This window comes from Miniopterus schreibersii (assembly GCF_964146895.1).
Source record: "Miniopterus schreibersii genome assembly, chromosome: 5".
Lineage (NCBI taxonomy): Eukaryota > Metazoa > Chordata > Mammalia > Chiroptera > Miniopteridae > Miniopterus > Miniopterus schreibersii.
Window position 1 is genome coordinate 5190402 of NC_138106.1, and position 17472 is coordinate 5207873.

A 17472-nucleotide genomic window follows, 5' to 3' on the forward strand; every position below is an offset into this window, starting at 1 on the left:
TCGCACCAAGATAGATGTGAAAGGTGTTTATGATCGCGGTGGGGCAGCAATAAAAACAAAAAAGGAGACCAGATGGGGACCGTTCGCGGGGGACTAAAGTCGATTTGGCGTGTGCGTGTAATGAAGCGCTAGATGGGCATCGGAAGGGTGGGGTGGACAGATCGACGTGTGTGGACACCGGAAGAAGCCCTTGATATTTTACCAAAAGGGACAAATTAATGAATCATAATAAACACATTATAAAAATCCCTGTGTGGGTAGACATGTGTGTCTAGTATACTAATGTGATGTATATACTATGAGCAGTTATACAAGTGTGAAACATTAGGCTATAAGCAGTGCTAATTTCGTCTGTTTAGTTTATTCTGATTGCCTAAAAGAAGACAAATCGGAGTCCAAACAAGGCCCGCGCATAGCACGTGGGCGATGCTTCTCCTGGTCCCCTCTGATTCACGGCAATTCTTGCAGCGTTTATCTGGAGAGGAAATCAGTCACCTGTCCTTCGGTGTTTCCTGCATTCTTCTGGATTAGGTTGTTTGTGTCTTTAAGGTGTTGTTTACAACATTCCTCCACCTCCTCTATTTCCTGTAAACTGGGGGCAGGTCTGCAGTCCAGCTGAAATGGAGCTTCAGCTCTTTTGACAAGACTACTTCCTAGGAAGAGTTGTGTGTTTCCAAGGGCATCACATCGACAGGCCAGTGATGTCTGGGTGCCTCAGTTTGGGGGCGTTGAGGTGGACCCCTGGGCCAGGCCTGGTCCCCTTAGGCCTTTTGGCCTCGGTTTTAGCACCACTGTGAATGGTGACTTAGATCCATTAAGTCGCTGGGCATTGCAAATGGCGATTGCCTAAGTCTCTCATTCCTTCTACCTTTTCTTGGCTGGAATTCTACAAAGAATAACTTTAACGTGTATTTGGTTGCCTAAAATACTGTGTTTACAGAAAAGGCCAGATACATGACTCATTGAGCTTTTTATAGGTCTACAGGATAATTTTTGTTTTCCTGGTAACCTCTATAGATCTCTGATTATACACACAGGGATACATATAAATGTGTGTATTTGCTCTTATATCATATATATTTTATATGTGTATATATTTGTATATAAATGTGTATGTATGTAACTGTGTATCTTCATGCACTTATGGATTTTTACATATTTGGTGTGTTTTAGTCTGCAGCAGGACCTATACTTTTGAAGGGTGAAATTACTCCTTCAGTGGACATCAGCGGCAGCCCCTTCAAACCACCCTCTGTGTTCTTCTGACAGAACCTCAGTAGCCTTTGACAGCTCCTTTGCTTTGGGGCTCAAACTGTCCCGAACCCACCATCTTGCTGATTTCATTTCCCAGCAACTTCCCATTCCTCCAAGGAGCACCTGGTCCTTCTTAGTGGGAAATGAGATTTAGCAACCACAATCTTGGATCCTGGGGCCCCAGATATTGGTGTGCAAGGAGGGCCCTAGATATTGGTGTGCAAGGAGGGAGCTCTCTTGGGAACTGGAGAGGAAGGGAGCAGGATTGGACTTAGGAAAGTTAGACTGTGATGCAGCCTCAGTGACCCCAGTGGGAGCTCTCAAGCTGGGAGCTGTCTTGATTTGGTGCCCCAGACCAGACATTTATAGCCCATCAATTATTAGATGTGAGTCATCCTGGGAAGGTGGCCTCACCTTGATCAACACAATTGTCTTCAGCTGAGGCAATTCCCAGAAAGGGATGACAGGTGATAGCCCAACAGCTGCCTTCTCGGTTTTCTAATTCTCTCTTCAGCTGTGTCTGATATTTTGTTTGACTTGTCCGCTGAGTTTTTAATTTCCATTACTTGATTTTTTTTTATTTCTAGAATTTCTATTTGTTTCCCTCAAGCCTGTTTCTTTCTTCTGTTTCAACAGATTTTCATTTTATTCTCATATTTAAGATTCTCTCTTTTATTTCTTTAAATATATTTGTTTTTTACAGTCACCATGATGTACAGTACATCCCCAGAACTCCTTTATTTTGTAACTGGAAGCATCTTCTGACCATCTTCACCCATTTCACTCCCCCCACCCCCTACTCCTTCTCTGACTACCCTCAATCTGTTCTCTGTACCTAGGAGTTTGGTTTATTCCTAGATTCCACATATAAGTAAAACCACACAGTATTTGCCTTTCTCTGTCTGACTTGTTTCACTAGTTATTTTAAAATTTTTGTCTGATAGCTCCAATGTCTGGGTGACTTTTGAGCCCAGTTGGGTTGATCGTTGTGTTTCTTGACAACGGGTTTGACTCGCTCCTGCCTTTTTTGTATGTCTTCTAAGCTTCGACTGAATAAATCTCAGCTACCATGTTCTAATCAAAATGGACATAAACAGTGTCTCCTCCTGGAAATGGGCATGCCTCTCCTTCTGTCAGGTCACCAGTGGGTGCGTGGGGGAGGTTGGAATCAACCTGCTCAGATGTTGACCTTGGTCTGGGTTTTGTTGTTCCTGTGAGGACCTTCAGGGCACCAAAGACATCAGATTCCTTTGGGGTGGGCTGCCGGCACCTTGTTCAGGGCGAGGGTGGGGCAGGGCAGTGTTCTCACTCTGCCCAGGTTTTCAGCTAACCCTGAGTGCCTGGCACACAGTGGGATCTCTAGTCATGTCTGCCTTTCCCCAGTGGAGGCGGGTGCTGCTCGTGTAGCTGTGTTGGTCGGACGGGGTTGGGGCAGGAGGACTCTCTGTCATCCTGGTCAAGTGTGAGCCTGGAGCAGGCCCTGTGCCCCTGGGACTCGGAGGGCAAGGCTTCCTCAGGCTTCCACGGCTCCTCCCTGGGACGGTAGACCCCGCTCTGTGTGGGGGGGTTTGTGTGAGAGTTTCCTGCCCTCCCTGTGGGGCCCAGGCCTGTGTTCCGTCCCCCACTCAACAGGAGGGAAATTTTTCCTCTGCTCTTTTCCATCTACAATGTCTTGGGTGGCAGATATGGGGACGGCACCTCTCCCCACCCCTCCACCCACCAAGGATCCCCACCTTCCGCTGAACTTTCCAGGGAGACTCCTTGAGGAGCAGCTGCTGTGCTTAGGAAGGTACCACCTTCAAGGAAAGAACTTCAAAAACATGTGAAGGTGACACAGAGGGACAGCTGCCTCGAGAAAGCAGTTTATTGGCCTCACACTGGGTGAGGTTTCCTGGGGGAGGCAGACAGACCCTGAGCCCCAGGGCTTCCCTGAGGGGGTGCACAGGCCACGAGGGACCGGGATCACCCTGCCACAGTCTCACGCTGGAGTTCAGAGGGCTTGTCGAACAGGCCTTTCACCTGCCGCGTGCAGAACCTGAGGCAGCCGAGGGCTCGCGGGAGAGGTGCCGGCGTGGCCCCGTCCCGTCCGCTCTGGGAGCAGCTGGTAGGAGGCTCTCGGTCAGCAGGTCAGCAGCAGGGAGGGGCCCCACAGGAGATGGGTTTGCAGACCCAGGTGGGGCAGGAGGGCCGGATGCACCCAGAGGACTGGCAGGGGGAGGCCACACACACGACGGGCTTGCAGCTCACGGGCAGGCACACGGAGGACTGGCAAGAGGGAGCCACGCACACAATGGGCTTGCAGCTCACGGGCAGGCACACGGAGGACTGGCATCTCACAGGCACGTACACGGCGGGCTTGCAGCTCACGGGCGGGCAGCAGGAGGCCTGGCAGGGGCTGGGCGAGCAGCAGCCAGCCTGGCGGCCCGTGGAGCAGCCGGTGTGGCACATGTTGTCGTGGGCTGGCTGGTGTGGGAGTGGAGGGTGGTGATGTCTGCGGGCTCGCTCCCTGGTGGCCTTTATACCCAGGCTGTGGGTGTTCCGGCAACACCAGCGTGACTGCTGACTCCCCCGTGGCTGTGTCCACGTGTTTCCCAGCATCTTCTTTCCTGGGACGCACTTTCCCACGTTAGGCTCCCCGTAAATAAGCGTGGCTCTGAGGCCAGGCTCCCCCTGCAAACAGGGCCTTCTGGTTTGGCCACGTGCGCGCGTGTGGCGTCTCCAGGCCATTGCTGTACACGGGGCACCCCCGCGGGCTCGGAGTACCGTGTCCTAGGCAGATCGTCCCATGCCACCCGTGAGGACCCGAGGCCACGGTGGAGCTCGAGCGTTTATTCCGCACGGGAGGCGCTAAAGCAGGAGCCTGCGAGCTGGAGTCCGCAGCGGGAATGCGGCTACTGCCCGGCTGGAAATGAAAGCTGCGGGACGCAGCCACGGCCCTGTCCCCGTGCGCCCGTGTCCCCGTGGCTGCCCAGGGCTGCTTTTGTGCAGCCTGCTGAGCAGTTATGGGAGAGACCCCGTGACAGCGAGGCCCCAAATGCTTGCTGCCCACCCCTTCCAGGGAGTTCGCCCGAATCCGTACAGAAATGGACTTCGCCGTGGAAACAGCGTGCCGGGCGCTGCAGCGGAGCGTCCCCCTCGGGGGCCTTCCAGGGCGGCGTGTGGGCGAGAGGGTGGGGACAGATGCAGGGCGTCATCGGGGGCTGGGACCAGAAGGGAGAACAGGTGCAGCAGGAGGGGAGGAAGGCGGCTGGGGGCGGCTGGGCCTCTTGGGGGGATGCCGAGCTGCACCCGGTGGGTGCCGTGAAGGGCCAGGGGCGGCGTCCCAGGCAGGGGCGCACGCGGTGAGGACCCTGCTGCAGAACGGGCCCCGCCGGGAGCGCTGGGGCTCGGCTGTGACTGACGTCGTGGCTTGCAGGTTGCTGGCTTTCACGTGTGTCCACATCCCTGCATCTCACTTTCTTTGGGTTAGGAGTGAGGTTGAACCTTTTTTTTAAAAAATTACTTTTTATTGAATGTATTGGGGTGACATTGGTTAATAAAATTATGTAGGTTTAAGGTATACGGTTCCGTAACACATCACCTGTATATTGTATTGTGTGGTCACCACCCCAAGTCGTGCCTCCTCCCGTCACCATTTACCCCCCTACCCTCTCCTGTCTCCCTCCACCCCCGTCTCTCTCTGGTAATCACCACACTGTTGTCTGTCTAGGAGGTTTTTTCTTTTTTGTGCTTAATTCCTTCACCTTTTTCACCCAGCCCCCCTCCCCGTTCCCCTCTGACAGCTATGAGTCTCTTTCTATCTTGTTTGTTAGTTTATTTTGTTCATTAGATTCCACATATAAGTGAGATCATATGGTGCTTGTTTTCCTCTGACTGGCTTATTTCACTCAGCTTAATACTCTCCAGTTCCCTCCATGCTGTCGAAAAAAGTAATATTTCATTCTGTTGTATGGCCGAGTAGTATCCATGGTGTCAATGTCCCACAGCTTTGTTATCCACTCATAGGATCCACTGGTGGGCATTGGGCTGCTTGCAAGACTTGGCTACTGTAAATGACGCTGCGATGGGCACAGGGGAGCATATATTCTTCCGAATTAGTGTTCTGGGTTTCTTTGGATATATTCCTAGAAATGGGATTGCTGGGTCAGAAGGCAGTTCCATTTTTAATTTTTTGAGGAAACGCCACACTGTTTTCCTCAGTGGCGGCACCAGCCTGCGTTCCCACCAGCAGTGCACTAGGGTTCCCCTTCTCCACACCCTCGCCAGCACCAGAAATGAGGTAGAACTTTTTCCATGTATTTTTAGCTCTGTAGTGGGAACAATTCACTGAGGCCTTTGTCCATGTATCTATAAAGATGGTCATATATTCCTTAGAATTTGAATGAGCAAGTAACGGGTACGGGTTTTGAGTAAACTCAGGCCAGCTGAGGGATTTAAGAGTCGCGGCAGGTTTACAATCCAGCCATTCCCTCTTTCAAGGCCCTCTTGGGGCTTTTGCTCCATCCCTCTTTCCCTGGGTAGAGCTTATCTGGGGTGAGGGCGGGTCTTCGAGGCTCCCCTCCTGGCTCCCTGGGGAGCTGCCTTCCGTTCCTGGTCCCTCTGCCTGGTCTCCGCTGTTCCCCTGCTCCTCTGGTCCTCCTTGGTCTGATCCAGATGAGGGACAAGCAGGGCACCCAGTGCTGCCTGGCCAGTCTAACTGGTGTCTTGACTCTAGTACTAGTGGTCCACTGAGACTGCCGGCTCATCCCGCCCCACAGTCCCGAGGGTTTGTTCCCAGGCCCCGAAACCCGGGTAGAATGAATGGTGTTGGAACCAGGCTTTGCGCCCCCTTGGGGCCCACAGGCCCTTGTTGCCGCTCAGAGCGTCAGCCGCTGCGTCCGGAGCAGCGTGCAGGCACCTCCCTCCAGGGGAAGTCAGCAGGCTGCTAGGTACCGGCTGTCGGTTCCTGACCCACAGGGTTTCCGCTGCTCCCCAACTCACCCTTCACCCGGACGGGCAGGGGGCAGACCTGGGCAGGAGCCCAAGTCCACTCAGGGCCTGTGCCTCCTGGGCCGGGCCTTGGAGGCCTGTCCCTGTGGGGAGGGTGGCCGCTGGGGGCGGGAAGGGAAATGAGCGTGCAGATGGCGTCCCTTCAGGTCTGGTGGCTCAGCTGCCCTGAACTTGGACTAGAGAACGTGTCTTTACCGCCTGGCTTCTACCAGACGGAGCACCACAGCCCGGGAGTGGAGTGGCCGAGGGGGCTCAGGGTGACGGAGAACAGACACGGATTTCCCGGCACAGACATTTTATTGATTATAGCCATTGGCCTTTGTCACATGGGAAGCAAGCAACCAGTCCTGCAGAGGAGGCTCCTGGGGCCCCAAGTGCACCCCCAGTGAGGGATTGGTGAGGGGATGGGGGCATGTTCAGAACAAGAAGGGATGGGGGCATGGTCAGAACTGCACCAGGCAGCCACGGTGACAACCAGTGCGAGAGGAGAGGTCCTGGCACCAGCAGAGGGGCTCTGGGGGCTCCAGGGAGAGGAGAACTGGGCTCAGGAGCAAGGACAGCAGCTGAGAGGCAGAGGACGGAGCTGGTCAGCAGCAGGACTTCTGGGCCGAGGTGGGGACACAGCAGGCCGGGCGGGAGCACGCGGGGCTGCAGAGCAGGGACACGCAGGAGGCCGGGCGGCAGCAGCTGGGCTGGCAGGAGGAGGAGGGGGCACAGCAGGAGGAGGCGGGCACGCAGCAGGCGGGCCTGCACACGGGGCTGCAGATGAGGGACACGCAGGAGGAGGGTCTGCAGCAGGGTGAGGAGGATGAGCAGGGGCCGGCCCCAGAGCAGACAGACGCGCAGCACACAGGGGTGCAGCAGGCAGGGGTGCAGCAGGCAGGGGTGCAGCACACAGGGGTGCAGCAGGCAGGGGTGCAGCAGGCAGGGGTGCAGCACACAGGGGTGCAGCAGGCAGGGGTGCAGCAGGCAGGGGTGCAGCACACAGGGGTGCAGCAGACAGAGGTGCAGCACACAGGCTTACAGCACACAGGCTTGCAGCAGACAGGAGTGCAACAGACAGGGGTGCAGCAGGCAGGGGTGCAGCAGACAGGCCTGCAACTGACAGACACACAGCAGGCCTGTTGGCAGGGGGCAGAGATGCAGCAGGTGGGCTGGCAGCAGCTGGGGGCGCAGCAGGAGGGCTCACAGCAGCTCTCTGGACAGTCGTCCACCTGCCAGGAGGAGCTGGTGCAAGAGTCGCAGGACCCGGGCAGGCAGGCACAGCTGTCATAGCTCAGGTCGCTGGAGCAGACGGACAGGGTGGACGCGGCCATGGTGGGCGGTGGGGTGCAGGTGAGGTAGGAGGAGGTGTGAGTGAGTGTGTGAGTGTGAGTGTGTGAGGTGCTTGGTCTGTCGGCTTTTATACCCCCCCGGGGTGTGTATGCGTTGCCCCAGCAGGAGGCTCCCACGCCCTCTCTTCCTCGTTGGTGTTTGGACTGGTTTCAGGAGAACCCTCATTAGTGCTGGTGTATTTTCTATAATTAGGTTTTACTCATTAGAGTTGTGAGTATGTTGCAGGACTCTGTTTTCCCATCTGTTCTTTTTTTGGCTCCAGAAAACGTGTGAAAAATAAGAGGCAAGTTTTTGCCCAGTGACTGCCACAGGCTCAGACATCACATTCCCGGAGGGACAGGGTATGAGATAAATTCATGGCCACTAACAGCCCTCTGTCACACCAGCCACACCCATGTGAGAAGACCGTGGGAAGGACACCAGAACCATCACAGCCAAATCACAAAGCTCCTGAGAGGACTACTAAAGGGGTCAGAAGTGAACAAAATAGAAAAAACGTGACCAAAACCACACACAATGTATGTCCACTGGGGACCTGAGGTAGTCAAAGGCAAGATACTCAGGGCTATATAGTCCACTCTTCCTGGTCAGGCCATCATTGGCATAATTTCAATCAAAATCCAAAGGGGCCCAGCTGGCATGGCTCAGCGATTGAGCATCGACCTAGGATCCAGGAGATCGCGGTTCAGTTCCCGGTCAGGGCACATGCCCGTGTTGGGGGCTCGATCCCCAGCAGGGGGCGTGTAGGAGGCATCTGGTCAATGATTCTCTCATCATTGATGTTTCTCTCTCTCTCTCTTCCTCTCCCTTCCTCTCTGAAATCAATAAAGACATATTTAAAACAAACAAACAAATAAACCCAAAGGGAATCTTTTTGGTATACAAGCTGAAGCTCTCAAACTGCCAGCAAATATTTGCAACATGCACGATGGATGGAAGGTTAGCACGGAAATGAAAAAGTCCTTGCCACCCAAACAGAATAAGATGAAACAACCAAATACAAAATCCAAACATTCGAATTTCCTTAAGCATCTGAAAAGCTACTTGACCTAATTAATGATTAAAATTCCTCAAATTCATACATAGCAGTCCCACCCGCAAGATTTACAACACTGGTCATGTTCAGTGCTGCTGAGTGTGGGGCTTCACTCTCAGGAACCCTTCGGTGTGTTTTTCATGGACGTGTGATAACACATAGTATGAAACTTACCGTTTTAACCATTTATAAATGTAAAATTCAGGGACATTCAGTACAGTCAATGTTTTGCAACCATTCCCACTCTCTAGTTCCAGAACGTTCTCATCACTACAAAGGAAATCCTTTGTTATTAAGCAGTCCTTTCCTGTCCCAGTCAATCACTACTTTGTTTTCAGTCTCAGTGGATTTGCCCATTCTGCACATTTCATGGAAAAGAAATCATGTAATATGTGGTCTTTTGTGTCTGGAATATTTCACTGAGCATAAATTTTTCAGAGTTCATCCTGTTGTAGCAGGTGTCAGTGCTTCACTCCTTTTTACAGCTGAATAATATTCCATTGTATGGACATACCACATTTTACTTAACCATTCATCAGTTAATAGACACCTGAGTTGTTTCCACTTTTTGACTAATGTGAATAATTATGCTATGGACATTTTTATACAAGCTTTTGTTTGAACACCTTTTTCAGTTCTCTTGGGTATACACTTAGAAGTAGAATTGCTAGGTCATATGGTAGCTCTATGTCTAACTTTTGAGGAACTGTCGGACTGTTTTCTGTAACAGCAGCATCATTTTACATTTCCACCAGCAATGTATAAAGTGACATCTCATCGTGATTTTGATTTGCATTACCTAATAACCAATGATATTGGGTTTCCTTTCATGTGCTTGTTGGCCATTTGTATATCTTTTTTGGATAAATGTCTATCAAAGTGCTTTGCCCATTTTTAATTGGGTTATTTGTCTTTCCATTATTGAGTTATAGGTGTTCTTTATGCATGCTGGATACTAGACCTTTATCAGAATTATGATTTGCAAATATTTTCTCCCATTCTGTGGGTTGTGTTTTACTCTGTTGATGGTATCCTCTGATACATAAAACATTATAATATTTATGAAGTCTAATTTATCTATATTTTCTTTTGGTGTCCTATCTAGAAACCATGCAGATTTAACCCTATGTTTTCTTCTAAGAGGTTTATAGCTTTAGCTCTTATATCAGGTCTTATCCATTTTGAGTTAATTTTTATATATGGTGTGATATAGGGTTCAACTTTATTCTTTTGCATATGAATATCCAGTTGTCCCAGCACCATTAGTTGAAGAGACTATTCTTTCCCCATTGAATGATCTTGAAACCCTAGTTGAAAATCAATTGACCATAAATGTATAAGTTTATTTCTAGACTCTCAATTTTTTCCCTTGATCTATACATCTATCCTCATGCCAATACCACTGTTTTGATTACTGTGACTTTGTGGTAAGTTTTATTTTTTCCTTTCTAATGTGGATGACTTTTATTTCTTTTTCTTGTCTAATTTCTCAGGCTAGGTCTTCTAGTACAATGTTTAATAGAAGTGGTGAGAGTGGTCATCCTTGCCTTGTTCCTGATCTTAGGGAAAAAGCTTTTGGTCTTTCACCATTGAGCATGATGTTACCTGTAGGTTTTTCATAATGCCCTCTATTGTGTTAAGAAAGTTCCTTTCTAGTCCTAGTTCGTTGAGTGTTTTTATCATGAAAGAGTGTTGATTTTTGTACATGAATTCTGGAAGGGGAAGGGCTGGGAGAAGCATTACTACATACACTCGTCTTGATTGCAGTGTTCTTCTTTCTGGGGTGGGAACATTTACACCAAAGAAATTGGCAGACACTACAAATAACAGCCTTTTTGGGGGAGGTTAACACATCACTTGCATACTCTTCAAACTCTATAAAAACAAACAAACAGAAGTCAAGCCTTCATGACCAGAGAAGGGAGGGCAGTCTCCACAATAGAGATCTTGATCCTTTGCCCAGTTCCTGGAGCTGAGCCAGTCCTCAGACTGGAACATCCTGATTGAATCCAGTATAAAGTTACCAATAGTTTAACAACCAGCTTGCAAAATTCTTGAGTATTTAATATTCAACCTAGTACAAGTCAGCTTCAGCTAGCTCCAGCACACTGCTGGCAGGAATCTGTAGGCTGCCCATCACACCCCACCCCCTTTTGCCCCAGGCATTCTATGTTCTGAAAATCACCTCCTACAGCTCCCCAGCCAGGTCCATTCAGAGGCTTGGCTTTCATCCCAGTGCCTTCCCCTCCTGTTTTCTTAGTCCCCCTGATGGTAATAGCTTTATTAAGTTTTGGTTTATTTTTCCATTGTTTTTTCAGTATAGCCAAAAATATGTGTGTATGATTCCCTTTTCTTACACCAAGGATGGTATATCACATGCACTGGTCAGCACCTTGCGTTTCTCACTTACCCATGTACCCTGGACCACTCTGTAGTGGTTACCGAGACCCGCCCCCCCCTTTCTATAACCGCACAGTGCTCTGCACATGACCTCCGCTGGCTTACTCCACTCGTCTCCTGCTGATGGACGGTTATTTTCCCTCCAGTGTTTTGTTGTTCAGAATAATGCTGCAATGGGCGGGTGTCATTGACAGGCATCATTTAATAATTTGACAGTGTATCTTTGGGATGAATTCCTAGAATTTATTTTATTATTTATTATTTGTCACCGAGTCATGATGTCAGTTTGGCGGACAGTCTCAGACTCCCCTCTGGATTGCTAGTTCCATTTTGCCTTCCCGCAGGGAGTGGGAGTGAGTGCCTTCTGGACAGTCTCCCAGCTGACTGTGTCCAAAAGCTTTGGCTTTTTATCAATCTGATAGCCAGGAAATAGAATCTCTTTCTTAAAAATGTACCTTTCTCTCTGTGAGTTTGAGCACCTTTTTGTACGTTCAAGGCCAATTGCATTTCTTTTTCTGTGACCTGCTGTTCATACCTCTTGCCCATGAGAAAAAGGGATTTGTTGGTCTTTTTCTTCCCTGATTTTTGGCAGCATTTAAATATTAGGGACACCTTTTCTGTGGTACAAGTTGTAACTATTTCCTCCTGTTTTTTTTTTTTTTTTTTGTCAATGGCTCAAAACCACATCTTAACATCTCTAAAATGGGGAAACATCTTCCAAAAGATGGCATGTCCTAGTTCAGTTGACAACTGCTACTTTTGCTGAGAGGTACGTAAAATAATGGAGGGTCTCACCTTGGATGGGAGCTGAACCTTGATCAGATACGGCCTGTCTTGGACTTGTGTGTATTCTTTAGGACTTTGCCCCAAAATGGCCAGCTGTGAATGGACATCAGACACCTTGTGATGTGAATTATCTGAATGCCTCAAGCTGCCTAAATTACTGTAGCATCACCAGATCTCCTTTTGGGTTTCAAAAGCAAAAAAAGAGCCCTTTCCTTCAAAGCCAAACTTATGTCCTTATTTCGAATAGAAAAGGAATATCTCAGTGAAACAAGCCTTGAGCAACTACAGTATGTGAGCACCATGCCTCGAGCCAGAGGTACCACGTTAACAGGATGGCCGCAGCCCGATGGGGCTGCCTGGACGGGGTGGCGGGGTGTCAGTGTGGTTCTCTGTTGTTAGGGAGATGAAGAGCCTCTCTCTTCCACCTCCTGCCCCCCAAATGTGCTATGAGCAGTCAAGGCTGTCTACAGCGGTCATGGAAATAAGAACCCGGGGTGGGAAGGACAGAGCAGGGATCTAGCCTGGGTGTGCACTGTGCCCCCAAGTCCTTGGCGCCCCTCCTTCCGGTGGAGATGGGGCTCCATTTCTCTGACTGCCCCGTAAGAAGCCCTGACAGCCCTTCCTGAGGGAGGCAGGAGGGCTCTTCATGTGCGACCCGTGACCCGTGTCCTGCTGTCTGGTCAGTCCACGGAATGCAGCTGGGTGGGTCTGGCCAGAGGCTGAGTGTTTGTAGAGTGGCCATGGAATGAAATCGCTTTAATTTATCAGGAGGCTCACTGGGCAAGCAGGTCAGAGGCTTTATGTGACCACTCCGTGGAGCCCCAGCCTTCTGCAAGAGGGCAGGGCATTCGTCCCTTCCAGGCTGTCACCTGAACTGGCCCAGCAGTCATGAGAGCAAGACTAACTCACCTGGAATGTAAATATTTGGGTTCGGGATGACTGAGTTCATGCCAACACGTTATACTTATGAAACAGGAAGAGAAAACAAAACACTTCTCTGATTAAAAAAAAAAAATCCAGTTCTGTTTTAGGTGGAAAAACCTCCCCACTCACCCCCAACATGATTATCTTATCAGAGCTGGAAAAGATTTTCCAATGAAATCTCTCTCCCCTTCACTCCTCCGTTGACTGGCCATCTTCTCCCCCTGAACTAGGTGTAGAGAAGGTTAGATCCAGAGGAAAAGCTAATTTATAGTAAAACAAAAGAAAATCAAACAAACAAAAACAAGACCAGAGAGGCTGAGACGCTGCCTCTCTTGCTCAGCTCTTCCGTGGCCTCCACAGAACTTGGTGATCACCCCACTGCACACGGTCCCAGGCAAAGGGCTCTGGGGACGTACGAAACCTTGCAACACGACCTCAGCAGGTGACCATTGTCCAGGGGGCCCTGTCAGTGTCCTTATCATGTGCCTTCAAAGTTCTTATCTGGAGCAGCACACCAGTGACCAGCTAAAATGCCCTCCTCGACCCAGGGAAATTCTGATCACACGATAAAGCCTCCCATGAAACTCCAGGATGTCCCAGGAGCATTCACTTGCAAATCACATGCACCCTGACTAACCCAGGCCCCACATTAGGGTGGTGGTCCAGTGATGCCACCAGGGACCCTTGCTCTTTCCATCTCTCAACTCTACCTTACCTAGGGTTGGCTTCCATCCCCTAGATTGTTGCTTCATGATCACAAGGTAGCTGCTGAGGCTCCGGGCATTGCTTCTGTGTTTTAAGGATGGAAAAATAAAGGGAAGAAGGATAGTACCTGTTTCAAAGACAGTTTTCCCAGAAGCCCCAGCCAGAAGTGCCCTGTCTGCGAGAAGTGTCATGTGGCCAGGTCAGAATTTTAACCTTAAAGAGCTGAGGATCTGGTGCATTTCAGCAATATGAAATCTCTTCAGGTGACCTGGAGAACTCCATGTGTTGGAGCTGAGCATGGCACTCTAGTCAGCAAAAGGGAGAGAGGGCCTGCTCTCCTGGAGATTGCCTTGGTGCGAAGAGGGCCCGTGGGTGCTCACTCCTGGCGGGGCCCACCCTGCCTGAGCCAGCTGGGTGCGGAGTTCTCAGTTCAGGCACATGGTTCTCTAACCATAGTCAGCGGGGAAGCCCAATGCCCCCCGTAACAACATCATTCTGGATCCAGCTTCCCTGACCCACTTCCATCCCTGATGTGCACATGTGAATATCAGGGGTGTCTATTGTTTGTAAAAATCATGGGACAAAGAAAGGCAAACATTGACTCCAGTGCTCTGGGGACGTGCCAGGCACTGCCCTGGGCTCACCCAGGCCACCAGCTCTGTTATGATCCCCACCCACAATGGAGGGAAATGGGGTCATAGCTTATCTTAGGTAAAGAGCTCTGTCAGCAGCCCCCCAAATCTCCAGTTCACACCTGCACATATCCCCCAAACAGGGCCTGCCTGTGGCCAGAGTCCCACACAGGACTGCTGCCCATCGGCTGTGTCTCCAGGTGGCATCTCCAGGTCCATAGACCCTGCCCCGGGACACTTTTGTGAACCCTCCCTGTTAGAGGAGACGCTCCTGTAGTAATAGCACTTCTGTGGGCCATGAGGCCGTCTCAGCCCCCTGACCACTCTGCCTGGCAGAGAACAGGCTGGCAGCTTCCTCAGCACCACCCTGTTCACAGCTTGTTCCAGCCCCACAGGGCAGGGACGGCCATGTCCTCTGCTTGTCATACCTGTGAGGAAATTGCTGCTCAGACAGGGGGAAGGACTTGGGGTCTCTATCCCACTGTTGTTGAGAGGGAGACTGGGCCCCGAGCTCAAGCTCTGGGGACAAGGGAGGTCCCAGCACATCACTAAGTCAAACAAACAGAGCACAGAACATGAGATGTGTGACAGAAACAAAGAGAATGGTAGTTCTTCGCTCCCTTATTCAAGTTAACCCGAGCTCAGCTCCTGGTCCCCTGTGGCTGGGCCGTGGGAGCTGGAAAGGGCCTGACAGGGACTGTGCAGCATCTCCCGGGGGTGGACTGGGATCCCCCCATTCGAGTGAGTCCGCATGATGCGTCCTGCCCAGGTCAGCCTGGGGCCTCCCACACGGCAAGCAGCCCCTGGGTCCCAGCACCAGTCCCCGATGCCTCTGGCACCTCCACGGCCCTCCCTGCCCCATGTCCCCCAACTCGGGGGTGCCAGCTCCGGCCTTCACCACTTGTCTCCATCATCCCAGGCTCTGGCTCCTGACCCCTGATCCTGTTTGAGGGTCTAGGTTCCGAAACCGAGGACTGGCCTGCTCCCTGGGGTAAGGGACCCCCAAGAATTGAGGCCATGGGGAGGCTGGAAAAATAGCTCTGACACAGAGAGAATCGAGGTCATGTGGAAATGCCATGTTTTTTTGCCGCAGTGGTTACAGAGTGGACACCGGTCCCCGGTCTCCTCGAAGTCAGGTGGCAGTCCCTCTAGGGTGGGGGCCCAGGGACTGACCACAGCCCTGACGTCCTCTCTCTCCTGCTATCTCGCTCCCCTCCCTGGCTCCATTTTTATCGTCACGCATGAGGATGTCTGTGAGCCTTTCAACCCTGGGAGGGCGAAGATAAGTAATCAGCACAGCAGAGCTGGGTGGCCCTCCAGAGAGAGGCCGAGTGGGTCACGGGCGGGCACCACACTGCCCCCTCCCTGCCCAGAAACTACACATGGGCCGCTGGCCCTCGGACAACTGCCCAGCACGGCTGTTTGTTTGGGCGGTTTGGCTGCTTGTGCTGGTTCCCCAGTGGAGCATCACCTGGTCACCATCACAAAGCCAGAGAGAGAGAAACAGAGACAGACAGAGACGGGGGGGGCACTGAGAGAGGGAGAAAGAGACCGAGAGAGGGCTCACTGCTCTCTGTTGACCAGGGTGTGGAGGAAGCAGTCCGGGCAGGCCTGGCCGAGGGGCTTTCCCAGCGGTTCCAGCGATGTCATCAGCCCCAGCTCGCCCTGACTCACCCGGGAGACCCAGGGCCTATGCGCTCTGCCTCCACCCTTCTTCCTCCCCAAGTGGCAAACGTGTGTTTTGTCTGGGCCGAACCTGGCTGAGTCACAGAGAAGGAAAGCCCGTCCAGGAAGGGGTTACTGGGTCAATGTCGGCACAGCAGGGAGGCAGGGGGAGGGACCTGAGTCCTTGGGGACCCGAGCGAAGTCTCCCACTCCACAGACATGGAACGAGAGGCCGCTCTGGTCACAGCTGCCCTGCCTTTCTCCCTCCTGCCCACAGGGCCGCTCCTTCTGTCCCTCTCAAGGCGGCCGTCCTCCACCTAGACCCAAAGGAGACCGTCCCGGGAGTTCCTCCACGCCTTCCACACCCCTGCCGGGTGTCCCAGCCTGGCCTCAGTGCCTCCCATCAAAGGCGGGCGGCCCTCTGGCTTCTAGCCGCCTAGAGAGCCTGCTGGTCTGTTTGCTCTTGGGGGATCCGAGGCCTCAGCACCCGTGGGCCCTGAGATGTTACTGAGAGTGATCTTGAGCGGGTGGCAAAGAAGACACACAGGACTGTTGCCGTGTGAGTCATAACACTTTGGCCTTGAGTTCGTGAGAGTGAGCGACGGTGGATCGTGACCTGGGATATAAGTGGGAAGCGCGGAGCACTATTTGACCAAGACTCGCAGGGCTGTGTTAACGAAGAGAGCGCGTGTGACAGCTCATGTTCACTCGTCGGGGTCTCAAGTGAGTCCCACGACTAGCTCTTTGGACTGAACAGATGGAATGGAGCAATGATCCCAGTGAAAAGACCTATAAGCTGGAGAGAATGTATTTTTAAACTGTTGCAAGGAGCTGTAGCCCCAACAAGGTGGTAAAAGGGTAGAGATGAAGGTCTGGGCACGGATGGAGATCAGAGATGTGGGAGGCTGCTCCTTCAGGGAGAGGAGGCGGGAGGCGGCGAGAGGGCGGGAGCGGGGCCGGGGCCTGCCAGGGTTAGGGTCTTCATGACCCCGCAGCTCCGAATCGGGAGCCCGTGGGCCCCGCCCTGGGAGCAAGGAGGGACAAAGCCCAGCCCTCCAGGGGACTGCAGCTAAGCTTTTGTCCCTGCTTACTGTTATTAAATACGTACAGTAAGTCACCGCGGATCCTAAGAAGGTTAGTGACAGCAGCAAAGTGAAAAGGAGAGCTGCGAACAATTATAGAGCTTAAAAAGAAATAACTGCAAAGCACGGCAGAGGTGTAAGCGCGTCTGAGCTGGCTGCCGAGTATGGCGTGGCGAAATCCACGATTAGCCAACTTTAAACCATGAAGAGGCCATCGAGGGCGCCGATGTCGCTAAGGGTGTGAACGTGCTCACGAAACAACGACCAGAGGCAACCGGAGAGGGAGGAAAACCGTTGCCGGTTTGGATAAACGAAAAGCAGGTAGCCGGTGACAGCATTTCAGAGGCAGCGATATGTGAAAAAGCGAAGATGCTGATTCTGACCTCCTGAGAGACACCCCTGGAACGAGTGCTGAAAGTGATTCGTTTAAGGCTAGTGGGGGGTTCGAGAAATTTAAGGAAAGAAGTGGCATTCGCAGTGTAGTGAGGCCCGGGGAGGCTGCGGCTCCAGCAAAGCAGCTGCTGCTGCTTTCGTGACAATTTCAAGAACACATAGAGGGCGAGGGGTTTGTTCCCCAGGCCTCTTCTGGAGGAAAACGCCAGCGGACCTGCATCACACAGGAGGGGAAGTCGTGTGAGGACCGGCTGCCTTACTGCTGTGTGGG

The 17472-nt window shown here is 52.0% G+C and overlaps 2 protein-coding genes across 2 annotated transcripts; both read right to left on the minus strand.

The window, feature by feature from the left end:
* Positions 1-3381: 3381 nt before the first annotated feature.
* On the minus strand, positions 3382-3702 carry LOC308557928 (uncharacterized protein; the record flags this gene model as incomplete). The annotated part of the gene is made up of 1 exon (XM_081138829.1): positions 3382-3702. One exon carries the CDS (start codon positions 3700-3702, stop codon positions 3382-3384), a length of 321 nt encoding a protein of 106 aa, XP_080994955.1.
* Positions 3703-6830: 3128 nt separating this feature from the next.
* LOC308557528 (uncharacterized protein) lies at positions 6831-7559 on the minus strand (the record flags this gene model as incomplete). Its single annotated transcript, XM_081138039.1, has 1 exon — positions 6831-7559. The coding sequence occupies one exon, from the start codon at positions 7557-7559 to the stop codon at positions 6831-6833; it is 729 nt and encodes a 242-aa protein (XP_080994165.1).
* Between the last annotated feature and the right edge of the window lie 9913 nt (positions 7560-17472).